Below are 20,508 nucleotides of genomic sequence, written 5' to 3'. Positions count from 1 at the left end.
CGACTCCCACATATAAAAAGTAGTCTTATACGCCAGAATATACTGTACTTTTTTTTTTTTGTAATTGTGGCATATATGTTAGGTTCTGAAACACCAAGGGGAGAAACAACTATACATTTTAGCCTTTACATTTTAGTAATAACCAACCTTGGCAGGCCAAAGAAAAGGGATAAGGTTTCGAGGCTAGACTTGGGTTCACCCTGCACAAACTAACCCCACTCTCAGGAAGGAACCTCTTGAGCTCATTGGGAAAACGTACTGTTTCAAAGACACCATTGTGCTCTGCTGGAGAAAACACCAGTTCCTGCCCTTCTTCCTCTCGCACAGCATCCATCCCTTCTTCCTCGTACTCAGTTAGGTAATCCGATTCTTCTCCTGGTTTGTAGGTAAACAAAAATTTAATCATTCCTGGGTAGTATTTACATCTTCATCCATAGCAGAGCATTTCCTGACGTCCACCACCCATGTTAATCCTGCTACAAAACTAACAGAATCCTGGATTTGGAAAGGGTCTTATGGGCCATTGAGTTCAATATAATGTCTGCAGGTAAAGCATTCCCAACAGGGAGCTGTCCAACTTCCTTTTGAAAATGCCCATAGAAGGAGATCCCATTACCTCTCCAGGCAATTGGTACCATTCTCACTGTAAAGACATTCCTCCTAATGTTCACTTGAAACTGATGCTCCTGTAACTTAAAACCATTAGGAAGGGACAGGCTACTGGGTGAAGCACTGCTACTCACCATCTCCATAGCTGTCTGAGAGGTAGCTCTTGGCAGGCTCAATGCGAGACACAATCTCTGCCAGGTCTGTGAAACCTGCACTAGGACACATGAGCACCTAGGGAATGAAAGTAGAGGGAAGGGATGCCAGCAATGAGGAGCAGCAATATCAGGGCTATTTTTCATACCTACAACCATCGGCCTTTGAAAGAAATCATTCCATTTGCTTCTGTAAATTATTTCTTTGTATTCCTACTCTACTCTACTCTACTCTATCCTATCCGTACTTACTGTACATAAAGAATAAAAGGTAAAGGTTGTCCCTGACATTAAGTCCAGTCATGTCTGACTCTGGGGTGTGGTGTTCATCTCCATTTCTAAGCCGAAGAACCAGCGTTGTCCATAGACACCTCCAAGATCATGTGGCATGACTGCATGGAGCACCGTTACCTTCCTGTTTGATCTACTCACATTTGCATGTTTTCGAACTGCTAGGTTCGCAGAAGCTAGGGCTGACAGCGGAAACTCATGCCGCTCCCCGGAATCGAACCTGTGACCTTTCGGTCAACAAGCTCAGCAGCTCAGCGCTTTAACCCACTGCGCCACCGGGGGCTCCATAAAGAATACTTAACAGGAATTCCTTTTCTACAAGTTGGGAAAGTACCATATAATAACCAGTACTGGTGTGTTAAAGCAGAATCCACAGCAACATATAACAGAAAAATGAGTCAAACTGCTGCCACATTTAATTCAAAACTAAAGGGTGAGGCAGCATAACTTCCTTTTTTAAAATGCGTGCCATTCAGTCGGTTGAAGACGTAGCAGAGCGCTAGTGGTCTCGTTCGAGAGGTGGGAGTATAAAGTTTTGTCCTGACACAGTTCAGTCGCCATCATACGTTGGAACAGTGAGGAGCTTTTGCCGTTGAGGCCTACTTTTTGAGTGGATTTGGAGTGGCTGGCCCGCTCTCCAGATTTGGCCCCTTGTGATTTTTTTCTATGGGTTTTTTTGAAATCCCATGTTTATGTGAACCATCCAAGGACCCTACAAGATTTGAAGACCAACATCCAGGAAGAAATTGCCAACATAACGCCTGCTATGCTGGCAAGAGTCATGACAAACACCAGAAATCGGTTTACTCAGTGTATGGAGAGTGGGGGACGTCACCTACCAAATTTGATCTTCAAAACTATGTAAAACAAAACTTTAGGTATGTGCCTACATTATAAAAAAAATAAAAATTTCTGATTCATACAACGGGTTTTATTAAGTTTTGAAAAAAGGAAGTTATGTTGCCTCATCCTGTACCTATGTACAGCTGGCAGCAGCTATCCAAGATTTCAGACATGATACTTTCTGATATGAGAAATAGAACGTGACCTTTTCCTTATGGCAAAACACATGCAGTAAAATGAGCTTATTTGGAAGAGAAGATTTGGGTATGATCTACTAACTACTGTTGCGCAGTCCTCATTTCACACAGTCTCTGCACACTATAGGAGTTTAGTAGGGAGTCAGCAAATCTACACTCCATGAGTCTACACTCCATGGAATGGAGAGCCATGGATTTAGCTTTTCCCAACACCCCCCCCCCCCCTCAAATTAAGAAAACTAACACCAGGACTCCTCCCATTGCTATGGGAGGGTCACTTCCTCTCATTACCAGTTTTCATGCTTACATCCATGCGCTTGCTCTCATAGAAGTCTGCCGAATGCCGGTCCTTAACCATTTTTTCAATAATGTCTCCACGGCACCAACCACCAAATACCACTTTTCCATGCTGGTATCCTACATCCTATGGGAAACAGGGAAAGACAAATCACCTGAGAGTATTGTGGGGGCTTACAGGTAAATTTGAAGAGGCAAACTGTCAGGTTTTACAATGTATTGTAATGTAATATAGTTGAGTCATGCACTGCTAATGGGCTTCTATTGGAAATGCTGAGTCATGCATTAACTGTATATAGAACTTCATTTGGGGAATGTGTTCTGGCCTAGTCCAGGTGGTTGTGAATGATGTAATCCTGGGTCTGAGTTAAGTCAATGAGTTGGGAACCAATCAGTGATTGCTATGTGTAATTGTATAGAATTGTATATAAGGAAGTCATGTACAGTGTATATTTCTCTCCTTGTGCTGTGATGTTGTTCGTCGAAGGCTATATGTAATTAAAGAACCTGTCTGCTAAGACAAGATATAACTGTATGCTGTGGTAAGTTTGTAATATCATCTAGACTGGGGGAAAGATAATGGTAAAACTGACAATGGCCGGGCATGTGCTCAAGTGTCTGTAAAAGGTTCCAGCATGACTGCAGGCTGTGGGAGCAGTTGACTGAAAATACTGTGCAGCAAGAAGCTACTGGAAAGTGCTGAAGTTGTGCAACTGATCTGCTGCTGAATTGTGAAGTTTATCTCAACACAAACTCCTCTAACAGTTTGCAGCAGGAGGAGCAGCCCTGTGCTGGAGACTGAAGTTGTCACCAGAATTTCAGCAAACATAATTCTAAGCAAACTTGAGTGTATACTCTTGAGAAACACAGTCAAGAAATTTCAAAGAAGCAAAATGTCAGTTTTTATGCCCTGTACCCTTATGGGAGATGCTACGAAGAAGGTCTTTGTCTGTGGATAGGAAACTTGATATCTTGACTTCTGGGGCTGGGACAGTCAAAGATAATTTGAGGGGCCAGGCCATGCTGGAGGCAAGGCATACTGACCCTGGATTGGCTGGATTGTGTAGGACTTATACTATTTTCAGTGTAAGGATTAAATCCTGAAGCCTATGAAGTAACAACAGTTGAAAGAGCTCATAAAACAGAGTACAGTGGAACCTTAATGTATGAGCACCCTAACTTAAGAGCATTTTGAGTTAAGAGCTGTCACTTCACCCTGGTTTCACTTTGACATATGAGCAGCATTTTAAGTTAAGAGGTAGAGCCAGAGGGAGTGCTAGCACAAGTTTACAGAGCTATAAGACTTCAAGGGAGCAGTCTCCATGCCTTGTGCTCTTGTCCGCTTTAGGAGATTGCTGCCCACTTTGGTCTTGTTCATTGTGAGGAACTTTGGGTTAGTTGATTTTACATTGTTTTTATTCCTGGTATGTTTGGCCTCATGAAGAGAGACAAAGGGAGAGAGTAAGAGTGGGAGGGAGGCTGGAATGAGTACAATAAGAAGAAAATGATGCTTCTGCCTCATCACTTTGTGCTTTCTCACCACAACTTTGTGCTTCTACTATTTTAAAGTTGATCTTTATTTCTTTCTTTGTTCTGTGTGAATGTGCATTTATACATTATTTGTTATTTATGAAGTACACTTTCTTATTTAAAAACACGTAACAAAAAATGGGGGGAGCTTCAGGACTGCAGAACAAATTAATAGCATTTCAATGGGAAAATTCACTCTGATATATGAATGACTTGAGTTAAGAGCTTGATCACAGAATGAATTACACTCTTATCACAAGGCATCACTGTACTTATTTTATACCCTACAGTTGGTAAATAAACATTACTGAACATGGAGAATAGATTTGTAGAGAATTACAAGCACTGTTTCCAGAATGAAAGGAGGCTTGGTATCTTTCTCCCACCCACAAAAGTTAAGCACAATAACATGTCGTCAGACCCCTCATGTTCATGTGCATAACAAGTCTTGGCAAACACTCAACCTTGCCAGCCACAAGCACTAGATTTACATTAAATAATTCCCCGATAATGAAAGCAAGTCATTCTTGGAAGATGCATGAAGAGAGAGGGCTTTAAAAGGAGGCTGACAGGTTGCTGTCCAATTTAGCAGATGCTAAGCTCATCTCCCCTAGTCTTAGGGACAGCAAGATGAGGTTAGCTTCTTGGTCCACTGCAGCTCTCCAATTTTCATGACATCTCAGCTATGAACTGACCCAAGTTGGATCCTCAGGACTTACATAGATTTCGTCGAACTTGCCAAAGTCCATGGTTTTGAAGCGATCGATGGGTGGCCGAATGTACTCACAGTACGAACTGGTCTTCACCACCTCCAGCTGCCGCACACAGGAGACATAGGCCAGCCGGGACTGGATCTCCGCCATATCAGGCACCTTGAAATGGAAGGCAAAGTTGCTTGGTGGCCACAGAGAGAAGAGGGTTTCTTTCCTAATCCCAACAAACGCCCCACCATTTGCATAGTAAATGCCAGGACCAATAGAAAATGGGTCAGAGTGAAGAGAGAGGGGGCTATAGTTGAAAACAGTTCCATCTTGTCTCCTGTGCTTTACTAATAATGTAATATAATATAATAATATAAAATAATATATTGTATATACAATACTACTAATAATATAATTATATATTTCATATTACATGTAATATTACTAATAATATTACAATATAATGGTGTAGTACAATGTAGTAATATATAATATAATATAATATAATATAATATAATATAATATATAATACTGCTATTGTACTATGCTAATAATTTAATATATGTATATTAAATGTATATATATCTTGTAAGCCACTCTGAGTCCCCTTCGGGATGAGAAGAGCAGCATATATATATAAAAAAACGTAAATAAATAAATAAATAAATAAAATGTGTTCCAATCACCCAGGAAGGCATCAGGTTAGCTATGTCTGCTATAAAAGCTATGGTCTATGTGTACATCAAGTGGAAGAAAATAAGGGTGAGTACATGCTTCCTGCTTAGTCAAGGCATTCCTTGATTTTCCTCTATTATAACTTGGGGCATTATAACGATGACACCACCACTAAAGTCTAGCTCACCAAAATATGAGGGACAATAGTTGTTGAACCAACTGAATATTTAAAAGTTAGGTACTGGGAACCACTGGAACTGAGAGACTTAAAATGATTCTTTAAAAGATTTCCGTTGCCACCATATTACTAATAAACCGGCTGCGGTATTATTGAGAGGTTGTTCTGTGACCCACTCTGTGTCACTATAGTTTCTTTGAGGCTGTTAAAAGCTGACTTGAATAACACTTTGACCACAAAGGTATTCACACTGAGGCTGGTATAAGCTGATAAAAATAACAAGAACTTTTATTGAACAGGCTTGAATAATTCAGGTACAAATGGTTATTGGTTTCAGTAAAGTTCTGGCATACAAAGCTTGTGGTTTCGTTTGAGTAAAGATCTTAAAAACTTCTAGATTACAAGTCTTAAAATTTCAACACCGAAAATTACTTCAGGAAATGAATCTCTGAAAGTAACCCCCACAAAAATCCCCCTTAGGAATCTAGCCAAAACCTGAACTAGCCTTCCTTAGGAAAAGAACAGACCACTAACGGGGTTCTGTTCCACACAGTATTCTAGCTATACTTCTCTATAGCTACCCTGAATACTAAACAAAAGACTGACCCAAAGTTCTTCTTCAAAACCCCAAACTGCTCTCACTAACACCCAACGTCTTCGCTCTACCCTTTCCAAGCTCCAACCCTCAACTGGCAAACTGGGAACTCCAGCCTCAGTTTAAAAGTCACTTTTTTTTCCTTCAGACCACTTAAGGCTCCGCCCCCATCTTTCTAACCAATCCTAACCTTCTGATTTTCCCTCCAAGACTAGAACATGCCCCCTTAAAGCAAACCTAACCTAAGATGACATCTCCCTGTCTCCCTTCTCTAAAATGGATGCCGTGACTTCGCCAGGCCCACTTTCTTAGGCCTAAGCTAGCTTGCCAAGGTAAGGGATTCATTACCTTGGTAGGGGGATAAGCGTACCTGAGCGCCCGCTTATCCCCCTACCAACCCCAGAGATTACTTCGGTCTGAAGACCAAAATTTGCTTGAAGTCCTCAACATCTGGACTTATCATCTGTCCTCTACTAGGCAGAGAGCGTTCTCAGTTGTAGCCCCTTGTTTATGGAATGCCTTGCCAGTTGAAACCCGATCTATCTGAGACCTACTTGCTTTTCGGAAAGCCTGTAAAACTTTTCTCTTCCGACAAGCTTTCGATGGGTGAATAACAGACTATGTCTGTTCTTGATCTTATTGTATTTTAAAGTTAATTGTATTGTTTTAATCTACTACTGTAAACCGCTCCGAGCTGAATTGGGAGTAGTGGTATAGAAGTCAAATAAATAAATAAATAAATAAATAAATAAATAAATTACAGGCAACAACTGGATTATCAGTAGCACAAGGCAGTGGGCATAATTTAGGGAGACTGACTCAACAGAATGTGTCAGTAACAAGAATGCTAGACAGCAAGGCAGAAAGTTCCATCAGTGTACAGAAAAGGAGGAGAAAGGCTGAAAGGTAGGTACCTACCTTAACCTTCTCAGCCCAAGGGTTGAGGCGTTTCCAGAGCAACCACCAGCCTGAGAGACTGTCCCCATAGTTGCATAGATCGGTTTCATCCTGGCTACCCACATCAATGGCAATGACTGTTTTGGCCCCCATGTTGCGAGCAATATCAGCTAGTTTTGGAGAAAGAGAGAGAGAGAGATGTAGGAAAAAGGCCGGGGGAAATTTGCATTTCTGAAGAAAGGGCTGTGGGACAGCAGAGGTCACAACCGAATCAGAGAGCTGGTTATCACCAGTGCTTAGGAGAAGTAGATTGATTCCCTCTGCTGTACTTCTTTCAACTCAAAGGTGTGTGTATGAAGAGTTGACATTGTAAAAAGTTTCAAGCTCTATGGATATGGGAAGATAATCTCAAAATCACGTAGCCCTTGTAGTATCTTTGAGAGGGTTCTGTGCTCTTTCTACCTTATGTACAATTAAGAGGAGCATCGGATGTCACAGAAGCTGGCTTTCTATGGCCCAAAGTCATACAGTAAGTTGTGATTGCAATGGAAAATAAGACAAATGTGGGATCAGCAGCCAAAAAGAACAAAACTGCAATAACAAAAGCATTGGACAAAACCAAGGCAACTGTGGAAGTTAACTGTTCCTCTCTGCTCAGCACCAAGGACACCTCATCCGGAAGGCTGGCATTTGGATACTGCAACTCAGGAAGGATGCTGAGAAATCAGGAAGAAAGGTCCCAGAGGAAGTTTACACAGATAAAAGAAAACCAAGAAAGAAAGTCATGTGAGAAAGCCTGGAGGAGCCAAATTGGTTTTGTTCAGAGGAAGCAAGGTTTTAAAAAGGCTCAAACATGTTGACAGTCTTTACTGTCATAACAAAGGAAAAAGAGACTGGACACGTATTCATTAGCTCCATTAAAGAGAGGGGAAAAAAACCATGCATCAATGTAAAGAAATCCAACTTCGGTTAAAAATGAAGAAAAGAACAATTCAGCTACAGAGTGAATATATAAACAGATGGTATGCAACATGCAGTAGCTCTTAAGAAGGCTGCCTTATAAAGATACTCTGGAAACACAAATGGGAAAATGGTGGCCTATGGGCAACATACAGCCCCAAGGGCCAATGTATTCCCCCAAGAGCTCTACCTCCCTCTAGGACAGAGTTTCTCAACGTTCCTAATGCCACGACCCCTTAATACAGTTCCTCATGTTATGGTGACCCCCAACCATAACATTATTTTCATTGGTATTTCACAACTGTAATTTTGCTAGTGTTATAAATCGTAATGTAAATTATCTGATATCCAGGATGTATTTCCAATCACTGGATCAAATTTGGCACCAATACCCGATACACCCAAATTTGAATACTGGTGGGGTTGGGGGGATTGATTTTATCATTTGGGAGTTGTAGTTCACCAACAGCGGTTTCAGCGGTGACCAGGGGAGCATTCGCATAGTTAGAACTTGTGCGCCAGCTGAGCCCGTACCTTGGGAAGTCTGACTTGGCCACGGTAGTCCACGCTCTGGTTACATCCTGTATAGACTACTGCAATGCTCTTTACGTGGGGTTGCCTTTGAAGACTGCTCAGAAGCTTCACATGGTCCAGTGCTCGGCAGCCAGGTTGCTAACAGGAGCGGCACTCAGGGAGCATACTACTCCTCTGTTGCGCCAGCTCCACTGGCTGCCAGTTTGCTACCGGGCACAATTCAAAGTGCTGGCGTTAGCCTATAAAGTCCTAAATGGTTCTGGCCCTACTTTTTCGGGCTAAATGGCCATGGTCTAGAGGCATTCTCTCTGACGTTTCGCCTGCATCTATGGCAAGCATCCTCAGAGGTAGTGAGGTCTGTTGGAACTAGGAAAAAGGGCTTATATATCTGTGGAATGACCAGGGTGAGACAAAGGACTCTTGTCTGCTGGAGCTAGGTGTGAACTTTCAACTGACCACCTTAATTAGAATATAATGGCCTGAAAGTGCCTAGAGCAAACTTTTGTTGAGAGGTAATTAGATGTCAAAAAAGAAGCACCATGAAAGCCTTGGCAGACCATGCAAAAAGAATCTGCGAACCCCACCTCCTTCAAGATGAACTGAACCACCTCAACTGGACTCTACAGGCCAATGGGTATTTTTTTAAGTAAGGTCTGTTTTGTTGTAGACACTAGTAGTTCGCGCGCATACCGCAATGAGCGCATGCGTCGTGTACCGGCATGCCTCAGGAACAACTGTGCTGAGTTTCCGCTCTGTAGCTAACCTGTACGGTTCTGTTCTGTGCTTTAAAAATGTTTAAGACTATCAACTCACCCGCCGCATGTGAGGTTCGCTCAGTGATACGGTTTTTGTCAGCAAGGAACCTGCCTGCTGCAGAAATTCATCGACAGATTTGAGAAGCATACGGTGATACTGTTATGAGTGAAAGCAAAGTGAATAAGTGGGTACGACAATTCAAAGATGGCCGTGACAACTGCCATGAGGACCACTCCGGTCGCCCTTCTTTGATTACAGTGCACTTGGAGGAGATCTCGGGACGTGTCTGATCGAGCACGGGCTACAGCCTCTCTTAAGGCGTATACCGTGGCTATACGGGTAGCCAAGGAGTCCTATACGACTACCCGTATAGCGTCTGCAGCAAATAGATCATCGGAGTTGTTCCGGGTCGTTGGGGAGCTCCTTCAGCCACCTGTGGTGGAGGAGGTTTTTGACGACCCGGAAACTCGGTGTCGCGATTTCGCACACCACTTGGCAGACAAAGTTGCTCAGATACGCCTTGAGCTCGACTCCAATTTCACCGCAGTGCCAGAGGAGGTGATTGAGGCATCTGCTTGTCCAACTTTGTGGGATTCTTTTAGGCTTGTTCCTCCTGAGACTGTGGCGGAGGTCCTTGGGGCTGTAAGGGCAACCACTTTGGCTCTGGACCCTTGCCCGTCCTGGCTAATTAAATCGGCCAGGGAGGGTTTGGCTGATTGGTTTGGGTTGATCATCAATGCATCATTGGAGCAGGGTTTTTTTCCATCTCTCCTGAAACAAGCTGTGGTTCGTCCACTCCTTAAAAAGGTTTCCCTTGACTCCACGGTGCTGAACAATTTCAGATCGATCTCCAACCTCCCTTTCTTGGGTAAGGTGTTGGAGCGGGTGGTTGCCTCCCACTCCAGGGCTTTCTAGATGACATCAACTACCTAGATCAGTCACAGTCTGGTTTCAGGCCTGGTCACGGCACCGAGACTGCCTTGGTGGATGACCTCCGTAGAGAGCTGGACAGGGGGAGTGTGACTCTGTTGGTTCTCTTGGACATCTCAGCGGCTTTCGATACCATCGATCATGGTATCCTTCTGGGACGACTCTCTGGGATGGGTCTCAGGGGCACGGTTTTGTCGTGGCTCCGATCCTTCCTGGAGGGTCGATCCCAGATGGTGAAGCTGGGAGACGCCTACTCGGACCCCTGGCCTTTGACCTGTGGGGTCCCGCAAGGCTCTATTCTGTCTCCCATGCTCTTTAACATCTACATGAAACCGCTGGGAGAGGTCATCCGGAGTTTTGGAGCTAGGTGCCACCTCTATGCAGATGACACACAGCTCTACTACTCCTTTCCACCCAATTCCAAGGAGGCCTCTCGGGTGCTGGATGAGTGCCTGGCCGCTGTGTCTATCTGGATGAGGAGGAACAAGCTGAAGATCAATCCCGACAAGACAGAGGTCCTTCTGGTCGATCGTAAACCTGACCGGGGTATAGGGTGGCAACCTGTGCTGGACGGGGTTACACTCCTCCTGAAGTCACAGGTCCGCAGTTTGGGAGTCCTCTTGGATTCAACGCTTACGCTTGAGGCTCAGGCGTCGGCGGTGTCTGGGAGGGTTTTCGCACAACTGAGACTTGTGCGCCAACTGCGACCGTACCTCGCGAAGGCGGATCTGGCCGGAGTGGTCCATGCCTTGGTCACCTCCAGATTGGACTACTGCAATGCGATCTACATGGGGCTGCCCTTGAAGACGGCTCGGAAGCTCCAACTGGTCCAACGATCAGCAGCCAGGATGCTAACTGGGGCCCCTTACAGAGAGAGGTCAACCCTCCTGTTCAAAGAGCTCCACTGGCTGCCATTTATTTTCCGAGCCCAATTCAAGGTGCAGGTGCTTACCTACAAAGCCCTGAACGGTTTGGGACCAGCCTACCTGCGTGACCGCATTTCCATCTACGAACCCACACGTTCACTTCGGTCATCTGGAGAGGCCCTGCTCGTGATCCCACCAGCGTCGCAAGCGCGCTTGGTGGGGACGCGGGACAGGGCTTTTTCCGTGGTGGCCCCCCGACTCTGGAACACCCTCCCCAAAGACCTTAGACAGGCCCCTACATTGGCTGTCTTCAGAAAGAACTTGAAGACCTGGCTTTTCCGATGCGCCTTCCCAGATTAGGAAATCTCCACTACCAAGTCCCATAAGCACTTTATCAGAACCAATGATTGCTGCACATCGCACCTGCCCTGGAAGCCCTATATACACCTCCTGTCACATCAGCACTTTTAATCTTGTACCCATTGCTCTGGCCCAGCCCAGTTTTATTGTGTTCAGTGCATTGTGCCTGTTGTTTATTTTGCTTTATTCTGTTTTTAATTGTTTGATTTGCTTAGATTGTATTGCTGTGTTGTGTGTTGAGGCCTCGGCCTGTGTAAGCTGCATCGAATCCTTCGGGAGATGCTAGCGGGGTACAAATAAAGTTTAATAATAATAATAATAATAATAACTCTTGGTTATCGGAGCAGGCGGCAAGTTTTTATGAAGAGGGTATTTTAAAATTGGTTCAGAGGTATGATAAGTGTTTGAACAAACTTGGCAACTATGTCGAAAAATAGAGTGAAGTATGTACTTTCTGCAAATAAATTTACTTTTTTGAAATAAAACTTTCATTGTGTACTTATGTTCAAATGGACCTTACTTAAAAAATACTCCTCGTACATCAAATGAACCATATTTCTGAGCTGCTGCTGCTGATTTCACCAAGTCCCTCCCATAGGCAAAGGGGTGTTTACAGCCAAGGATTTGATAAGTTTAGATTGAAAGCAATGGACCACTGGGAGGGTAGAAGTGGTTCTAGCGGCCTCCTCTTCCAGCTGCACGTGGCCACCCTGCTGTCTTCAAGACAGACCCATACTTACCTGGGAGGTTGTTGATGTAGCCGCCATCCATCAGTAAATTGCCGTCCTTGGGGTCGCAGAGTGGCGGTAGGTACCCGGAAAGGGTCATGCTAGCTCGCACGTACCGCCACAGCGAGCCTAACCATGTGGGAACAAATGCAATCAGAAGAGCAGAGAAACCCAGAGCAGCAACGAGCCCTTCAGAAAGGAGTGGCAAGAAGTAAAGCATGGCTCCAGCCCACCTGTCACCTGCTCAGGCGAGGAAATTTTGCACAGGACTTGTATGGAGCAGCCCAGCAACCATGCTTAGTTTGCCCCCTAGGCCCTGACTGAATTTTTTTTGCACCTCTTGACCCTTTGTTAAGAGTCCCAACCACTTCCCCAGCTTCCAAATTCTACCTGATTAGCCAAATAAAGCTTTGCATGTACTCTATGAAGGACCTTCTTCATCAGCCGTGCAGAATTACCAGCTTGAGCAAAGCGTGGCCTATGGGCAGGAGCCAGGCTTGCATCCTCAAGCCTGCCATGCCCAGTTCTAGCAGAAGGAGGATGACAGTGGTTCAGAGGGAGGGATGAAGCTGCATCCCAGGTCAACAGATGCTGGTCTCCGTCCCGCTGAGCCATGTGCGTCCCCAATGTCCACCAGCCAAGATAGTGAGGCGAACGTGATGCTGACCTGGGACATTGTTAACATAGCAGCCATCCACAAGCAAGTGACTGTCCTTGGGGTCGCAGATAGGAGGCAAATAGGGGGTGTAAGATGCACTGGCCCGGACGTAGCGCCACACGCTGCCTGCCGGATGAAGATGGAGATTCAATCAAAGGGAGTTGCAGGGATCGAGAGAGGGAGGGGGAAGAAGGGGAGGGAAAGTAGGAGAAAGGAGCATAGGACAGGAAATGACATCATGACAGAAGCTTCAGAAATACACAGTGCACATGGGACAGAGGAGAATGGTGGGAAGCCTTTCTTCAGTGGAGAAAGTCCTGGGTGTACCTCTATCTTTGGCTGTCTGTGACGCAGCAGAGTCAGTCCAGGCAGCAGTGTAGCCTTCTCACCTAACACTGAATCCCCCACTCCTAAAATAACTCAGCTTCACCCCCGTTCTTTCAGCCATTGCAGACTTTTACAGTAGGACCTGTCTGACTTCCAAATGCCTTGATGATTTTGCTAGGGTAGACAGGTCGTTGTGGTTGCCTCTTCATACATCAGTAGTGGACAAATTGCAGTCTGTGGGCCACATGCTTTTCTGGCCCCTGAAATTTGCAACCATATCCCACACAAACCCATTTGTTTTTTTTTGTAATGATTTCCAGGCAATTGCTGCCCCGACACCACACAGAAAATTCACCAAATACATGCAAACATTCTAAAATATCTCAACCTACATGCACAGGCACTCCAGAGCCCCATATTACTTTGTAATATCTCCACCTTCCTCTCCAATCCCTCTGAAAATGGTGATAGGAACTTCCTGTCAACATTTTTAGGAGCCTGTGGAAGAAAATAGAGATATTTGGACAGAGGGGATAACCCATGAGTAATGGCCCCCATACTATTGCCCATCTCTGACATACATCACCAAGCTACATATTTTCAGCCCTTTCGGTGACAGGGCCTAGTGACCTCACAAGAGGTCTTCTCTCTGCTCACCACATCCTATCCAACTGTTTTCCTGAAAGGCTATGGCCTCACTTACCAGGGGGGAGGGCTCAGCTTATAGGGAATCAGAGAGTCCTGTGCTCTGTGCAAATGAAACATACCCAGCTGGCATATTGTTGTTGCTGTTTGAGATGGGGCCATCTATGAGTCATTATAACCAAGCAAACCAGAAGGGAAGAATAAGGAGGCCAGTTCCAAAGAGAGGCCAAGCCCTGCCTGCGAAACAGGGAAATGTGGACAGAGCAGGAATGGGAAAAGGTGACTAAGAATCTCTGCCACAGCTCCTCTCTGAAAGGAATGGGATGTGAGTGTGCACAAGATAGACCATTCATTTTTTGGGGTTTCCACTGAAGGAGCCGCCAGAGGATTGTTTGCTTTCCAAAAGGAAGGGGATCGACCACGATTACCGTATATACTCGAGTATAAGCCGACCTGAATATAAACCGAGGTATCTAATTTTACTAGAAAAACTCGGAAAATGTATTGACTCGAGTATAAGCCGAGGGTGGGAAATACAGCACCTACTGGTCAGTTTCAAAATAAAAAAAGATACCAATAAAATTACATTAATTGAGGCATCAGAAGGTTAAATGTTTTTGAATATTTACATAACACATAAGGAGCCCCTGGTAGCGCAGTGGGTTAAACCCCTGTGCCGGCAGGACTGAAGACCGACAGGTCACAGGTTCGAATCTGGGGAGAGGCGGATGAGCTCCCTCTATCAGCTCCAGCTCCTCATGCGGGGACATGAGAAAAGCCTCCCACAAGGATGATAAAACATCAAATCATCCGGGCGTCCCCTGGGCAACGTCCTTGCAGACGGCCAATTCTCTCACACCAGAAGCGACTTGCAGTTTCTCAGGTCGCTCCTGACACGACCAAATACATAACACTGTAATTTAAGATAAGGCTGCCCAATTCTGATTCTAACCTTCTTCAACGTAAATGTAAATAAGAATAAAGAGAGTAACATAATGTAATAATAATAATAATAATAGAGTCAAATAATGGAAATGTAATAATAACAGTAATAACACAGTAAAATAATAAATATAATAAAGTAAAATAATAATGTAATAATAATAATTGAGTAAAATAATAAATGCAATAACAATCCAAAGAGTAAAATAATACATGTAATAAAAATAATAATTACAGAGTAAAATATTAAATAACGTTGACCCGAGTATAAGTCAAAAGGAACTTTTTCACGGCTGAAAAACTAGGTTTATACTTGAGTATATACAGTACATTCGTTGTTGTTTTGGCACCAGATGTGCTTCAGACAAACCACAAGGCTTTGCAAATGAACCCTTCCTGGACTGACATCTCAACCCTGCCATGCCCAGACAGAACAAAAAGCACAGCTTTTTCCCACAGAAGAGGGTCAGAAACATGCTCTCCGCAAGACAGGGATACTTAGATAGCCCTGGGATGCTAAACACCAAAAAAGACTGGCATTCAGAACACAGCTTCTCACATAGATACACACACATGTGAAAGGTTTCTTCTACTGTCTCTATTTGCAAGCAATAGAGAATCTCCTCCACTGCAGTTGGGTTCTTTGCTAGAAACACGCACACACAGCCCTAAAGCTTGCCTACCTGGAGGCAGGGGGGAGAAGGGGAAAGGTGTTAGCTGTGTTAGGAAAGACAGGGAAGTGGGCAGAAAATGAATAAAGCCAGGCATTTACAGTCTCCCCAGCCCCTGCCCTTGCCCCACAGATGGGCATGACCGCTGACAATGTCCCAGGTAAGATCAGATGCTTGCAACAGGCAAAGGGGCGAGGAAGAGGCATAGCAGAACCCATTCTCCCCACTTCTCTGCCCCAGGTGCAATCCATCTCATTCCCCTTCCAAAGCTGCTTTCAAAACCCATTAATTCAATACATTCATTAAAGAAGACTGCTTGCCCACCCGCACAGAAGCCACTCAGGAGGAGGGTTATCTAGCAACATCCACAGCATGCCTGAAATGGCAGGGATGAAAAACCCAGCTGTGCAGCCTGGCTGCTCCAAAACATGGGGAAAACAAAGTAAGTGAGGTACAGTTAGTGGGTTTAGTGAATAGCAGAAATGTTATCAAAGAGAGGCAAATCCAGGGCTAGCTGGAAGAAGCTACCAAAGAGACATGATAAGCAATCCCGGGGGCAGGATTGGTTCCCCCTAGATCAGTGGTTCTCAACCTGTGGGCCCCCAAGTGTTTTTGCCTACAGCACCCAGAAACCATAGCAAATTTCTGGGAGTTGAAGGCCAAAACATCTGGGGACCCACAGGTTGAGAACCACTGCCCTAGATTATAAAGCACTCTCTTTGCTTCTGAGATTAAAAGGAGGAGACCCACTGTATGCCAAGGCCCCAAGCCTTGCAGTCATTTGGGTCATTCCAAGGGAAATGGGGACCCCACACAAAATTATTCAGACCCTATTTGTTTCTGGAGACAGGGGTGAGATGTGAATGCCCTTCTTAAGGCGCAGCATCATCCAAGTCCTATAAATAAATAAAAACAGGCTAAGCAATCAGGAGGGTTTAAATCAGTTTTGGGTGGCTGCCTAACGCTTCCTAGTCTTGTTGAAGGCTTTCATGGCCGAAATCACTGGGTTGTTGTAGGTTTTTTCGGGCTATATGGCCATGTTCTAAAGGCATTTTCTCCTGACGTGTTTCTCCATGGCCATACAGCCCGAAAAAACCTACAACAACCCACTTCCTAGTCTTTCAGCAGGCTTAAGGAGAATCACTAACTCTTTTCTTTATGGAATGGAGTTTATGGATGGGAGGAGAAACTAGACTTTGAGTTAACACAAGACCCCTTGGAATAAAGCAGTGGTTCTTAAAACTTAGTCTTCTGGATGTTTTGAACTTCAGAAACCCTTACTATTGTCCATGCTGGCTGTGGAGCCAAAGTCAGAAACACATGGAGAGACAAAGATTGAGAACCAAAGCACAAACTCATTTCAATAAGGACCTATCTGGAATACTGGAAGAGGCCAAAGGGCAGGGGTCCTCAAACTAAGGCCTGGGGCCCAGATACGACCCTCCAGGGTAATTTACCTGGCCCTCGCTCAGGGTCAGCCTAAGTCTGAAATGACTTGAAAGCACACAACAACAACAATCCTATCTCATCAGCCAAAAGCAGGCCCACACTTCCCATTGAAATACTAGTAAGTTTATATTTGTTAAATGTGTTCTTCATTTTCATTATTATATTGTTTTTAAGTGTTTTTGCATGACAAAGTGTGCTTTGGAATTCATTCATGTTTTTTTTCAAATTATAATACAGCCCTCCAACAGTTTGAGGGACTGTGACCTGGCCCTCTGTTAAAAAAAGTTTGAGGACTCCTATGGGGAGCGGCTTAAGCCCTATGAGGAGCGGCTTAAGGAGCTGGGCATGTTTAGCCTGAAGAAGAGAAGGATGAGAGGAGATATGATCGCCATTTTAAATTGTGGCGCAGCTGGCTGAGTGCCAGCTGCATTAAGATCACTCTGACCAAAAGGTCATGAGTTCGAAGCCAGCCCGGGTTGGAGTGGGTTTCCCACCAATTGTGTGTAGCCTGTTGTCGACCTTTGCAACCCAAAAGACAGTTGCATCTGTCAAGTAGGAAAATAAGGTACCACCTTAAAGTGTGGGGATGCTAAATTAACCGATTTATGAGGCCATAAAGAAGACTCCAGCAAAGCATTCCAGCGGGGAAGCATGTGGGGAATGTGGAAGTGCTTCATCAGCGTCGCAGATGGACGATGAAAGCGACAGCTCCCCTGGTGGCCAGAAAAAGTTAAATAGCCTCTGTGTATGTCGGTATATGTTTGTATGTCAAAAATTGGCATTGAATGTTTGCCATATATGTGTACACTGTAATCCGCCCTGAGTCCCCTGCGGGGTAAGAAGGGCAGAATATAAAAGCTGTAAATAAATAAATAAAATAAATAAATATGTGAGAGGAAGCCACAGGGAGGAGGGAGCAAGCTTGTTTTCTGCTTCCTTGGAGACTAGGACGCAATGGAACAATGGCTTCAAACTACAAGAAAGGAGATTCCATCTGAACATGAGGAAGAACTTCCTGACTGTGAGAGCCGTTCAGCAGTGGAACTCTCTGCCCCAGAGTGTGGTGGAGGCTCCTTCTTTGGAAGCTTTTAAACAGAGGCTGGATGGCCATCTGTCAGGGGTGCTTTGCATGCAATATTCCTGCTTCTTGGCAGGGGGTTGGACTGGATGGCCCATGAGGTCTCTTCCAACTCTTTGATTCTATGATCCTGCCAAAGAGGATCTATATTTGAGCAGGGAATGGGGAAAAAGCTGTTTGCATGAAGGTACGGTGCAGCCTCTTCCAGTGAACTGTTTGTGTGGGAATGTTCACCCTCTCCTTCATCTGTGCACCATACTTGGCAAATCTAAAAAGTGGCCTATATTTCAGAGCCTTCCAATTTAGGAATCTGGAATTTTTTACCAATGCGCTAAGATAAACACGCTAAGGAAACATATTGTCTGAAGTTAATTAAAGAATCAGGGTGGCAATTACTTCCATCCATGTCCCAGCTAGCTACCTGGGTCAGTTTGTTGCAGCAGAGACAGAGGCATCCTGGAGAGAAATATTGCCTCTTGTCTCTTCCTGTGATGGAAACCGACTGTTGTGTTGTGCACTTCCAAGTCAGGATCAGCCCTGGATGGGAGATCACCACTGACTATTAGGAGCTGTAGGCTCTGTTTAGTAGATTTTAACTTGACTGGAATGGTGATATGGCTGTTAATATTGTGTTTTTACTGTTTTAATTAATGTTCTATCTATTCTTGTAATTGTTTTTATACTGTTTGGAACTAAAAATTACACCATACTCAAATTAAAAACTGGGAAATATTTTCTGTTCCTGAGAAATTTTACTCAAAGCAACTTTGGAAATGGGGACTATTTTACTTTTATAAATACGTCCCCCCACCCCCAATTGGACTGTGGCAACTCCTGTCTTTCTCTAATGTGAAACCCAAATCAAAGAGTGGAACTAAAGGGCAGGGTAAGCAATTCCCTTTGAACAGGCAGCTAGCGATCCGTTGAAGCCTTTATTTCTTTCCTTTCAAGGTGTTTCCAACCTATGGGAACCCTAAGGCTAATATATCGTGTTTTTCCTGGTAGGATTTGATCAAGGTGGGGGAGGGGGGGTCACCTTTGCCTTCCTCTGAGGCTAAGAGTATGACTTGTCCAAGATCATCCATGACAATGATTCAAACCCTGGTCTCCAGAGCCATAATCCAATGCTCAAACCACTACTTCATGCTGGTTCTCTCTATTTAACTCTTCTCAATCCATGGGTCCAATCACCTACCAGTTAGGTGGCCAGAGACAAAAGTGTCTTGACTGCCCAGCACAATCCTGATTTTAAAGGGCAAAGTGCTGGCATGTATGTGTGTTGAATCCTAAGCTCACACTCTCTATTCTGGAGTGAATGCTCACTTACCATCCTTATGGACTCGCATGGCTGATGCTGTGATGTCTGTTGTCACATTAAAATATGGGAGCCACAGATCCTGGAGTGGACAGAGTGGAATAGAAGAGAGATCAGGTGCAGGAATTTATCCACAAGAGGTGCTGCCTCCACATGGCACAATTGCAAGCACACACATGCATGTATACACTACACTTCACTTCACTTCATTTATTTCTTTACACTAACCCCCACTTTTGTAAATAATACGAATCAACATTCTGCAATTTGAATCTATATATATATAAATGCTCTGTGCATAATTAGTACCTTAAAAACAAAAGAACCAATGAATGAAATCACAGTAGTTGCTGGGATTTACAGTTCACCTATAATCAAAGAGCATTCTGAACTCCACCAACAATGGAATTGAACCAAACATGGCACACAGGACTCCTCTGAACAACAGAAAACACTAGAAGGGTTTGGTGGGCATTGACTGTGAATTTTGGAATTGTAGTTCACCTCAATCCAGAGAACCCACTATGGACTCAAACAATAATGGATCTGGACAAAACTTGACAGGAATACTCAATATGCCCAAATGTGAACAAAGATGGAGTTTAAGGGAAATAGACCTTGACATTTGGGAGTTGTAGTTACTGGGATTTATAGTTCACCTACAACCTGGGAACCCCACCAACAATAGAATTGGGCCAAACATCCCATACAGAACCCTCATGACTAACAGAAAATACTGTGTTTTCTGGTAGTCTTTGGTGACCCTTCTGACACCCCCCTGGCATTCTTTCTCCTCCAAACACGACAAGCTGTGTTTCTGCCTAACAGTCCTACTTTGGTTTCATCTGACCATATAACATTATTTTATACTGATAACAAGTTCAAATAGGTGCCATTACTACAGGTAATGAGTGGAGGACAGAGGAGCCTCTTAAAGAAGTTACGGGTCCGTGAAATACAGAAATCTTGCTTTTTTGTAGGTGACCAAATACTTATTTTCCACCATAATTTGCAAATAAATTTGTTAAAAATCAGACAATGTGATTTTCTGGATGTGTTTTCTTATGTTATCTCATAGTTGAGGTCTACCTATGATGTCAATTACAGGCCTCTCTCATCTTTTTAAGTGGGAGAACTTGTACAATTGGTATCTGACTAAATACTTTTCCCCCCACTGTACGATCTGCAAATTGAGGGATTGTACACTATCAGATGTCAAATTTTCTGAGCCAGCTTCTGTCCATAATCCACTGGCCAGGTTGGCAATCGGAAGTTAGAAATTATAGTCCAAATAAGTAAGTTTCCCAGCTTTGGTCAATTTGGA

At 44.2% G+C, this 20,508-nt stretch overlaps 2 protein-coding genes across 7 annotated transcripts in view; one reads left to right on the top strand and one right to left on the bottom strand.

Annotated features, from left to right (window-relative positions):
- The window catches only part of LOC137096102 (uncharacterized), a 234,386-nt gene that overhangs the window by 127,779 nt on the left and 86,099 nt on the right, over positions 1-20,508 (top strand). The window lies entirely within an intron of this gene.
- PNPLA6 (patatin like phospholipase domain containing 6) overlaps positions 1-20,508 on the bottom strand; it is a 79,347-nt gene that overhangs the window by 5,726 nt on the left and 53,113 nt on the right. For 2 of the 6 annotated variants that reach the window (XM_067464091.1, XM_067464092.1), the window contains 8 exons: positions 19,197-19,266; positions 12,767-12,883; positions 12,112-12,228; positions 6,987-7,135; positions 4,639-4,791; positions 2,400-2,516; positions 744-840; positions 260-375 (listed from right to left, as the gene is read on the bottom strand). In XM_067464091.1, coding sequence (XP_067320192.1) covers positions 260-375; positions 744-840; positions 2,400-2,516; positions 4,639-4,791; positions 6,987-7,135; positions 12,112-12,228; positions 12,767-12,883; positions 19,197-19,266 — 936 coding nt within the window. Of the gene's footprint in view, positions 1-259; positions 376-743; positions 841-2,399; positions 2,517-4,638; positions 4,792-6,986; positions 7,136-12,111; positions 12,229-12,766; positions 12,884-13,492; positions 13,583-19,196; positions 19,267-20,508 lie in introns of those variants that run through there. The other 4 variants (XM_067464094.1, XM_067464093.1, XM_067464095.1 and 1 more) reach the window with 4 other exon arrangements.

The sequence above is a fragment of the Anolis sagrei genome, chromosome 2, assembly GCF_037176765.1.
Source record: "Anolis sagrei isolate rAnoSag1 chromosome 2, rAnoSag1.mat, whole genome shotgun sequence".
Lineage (NCBI taxonomy): Eukaryota > Metazoa > Chordata > Lepidosauria > Squamata > Dactyloidae > Anolis > Anolis sagrei.
Note: the sequence above shows the minus strand (reverse complement) of the source record. Positions and strands in the feature narration are given on the sequence as shown.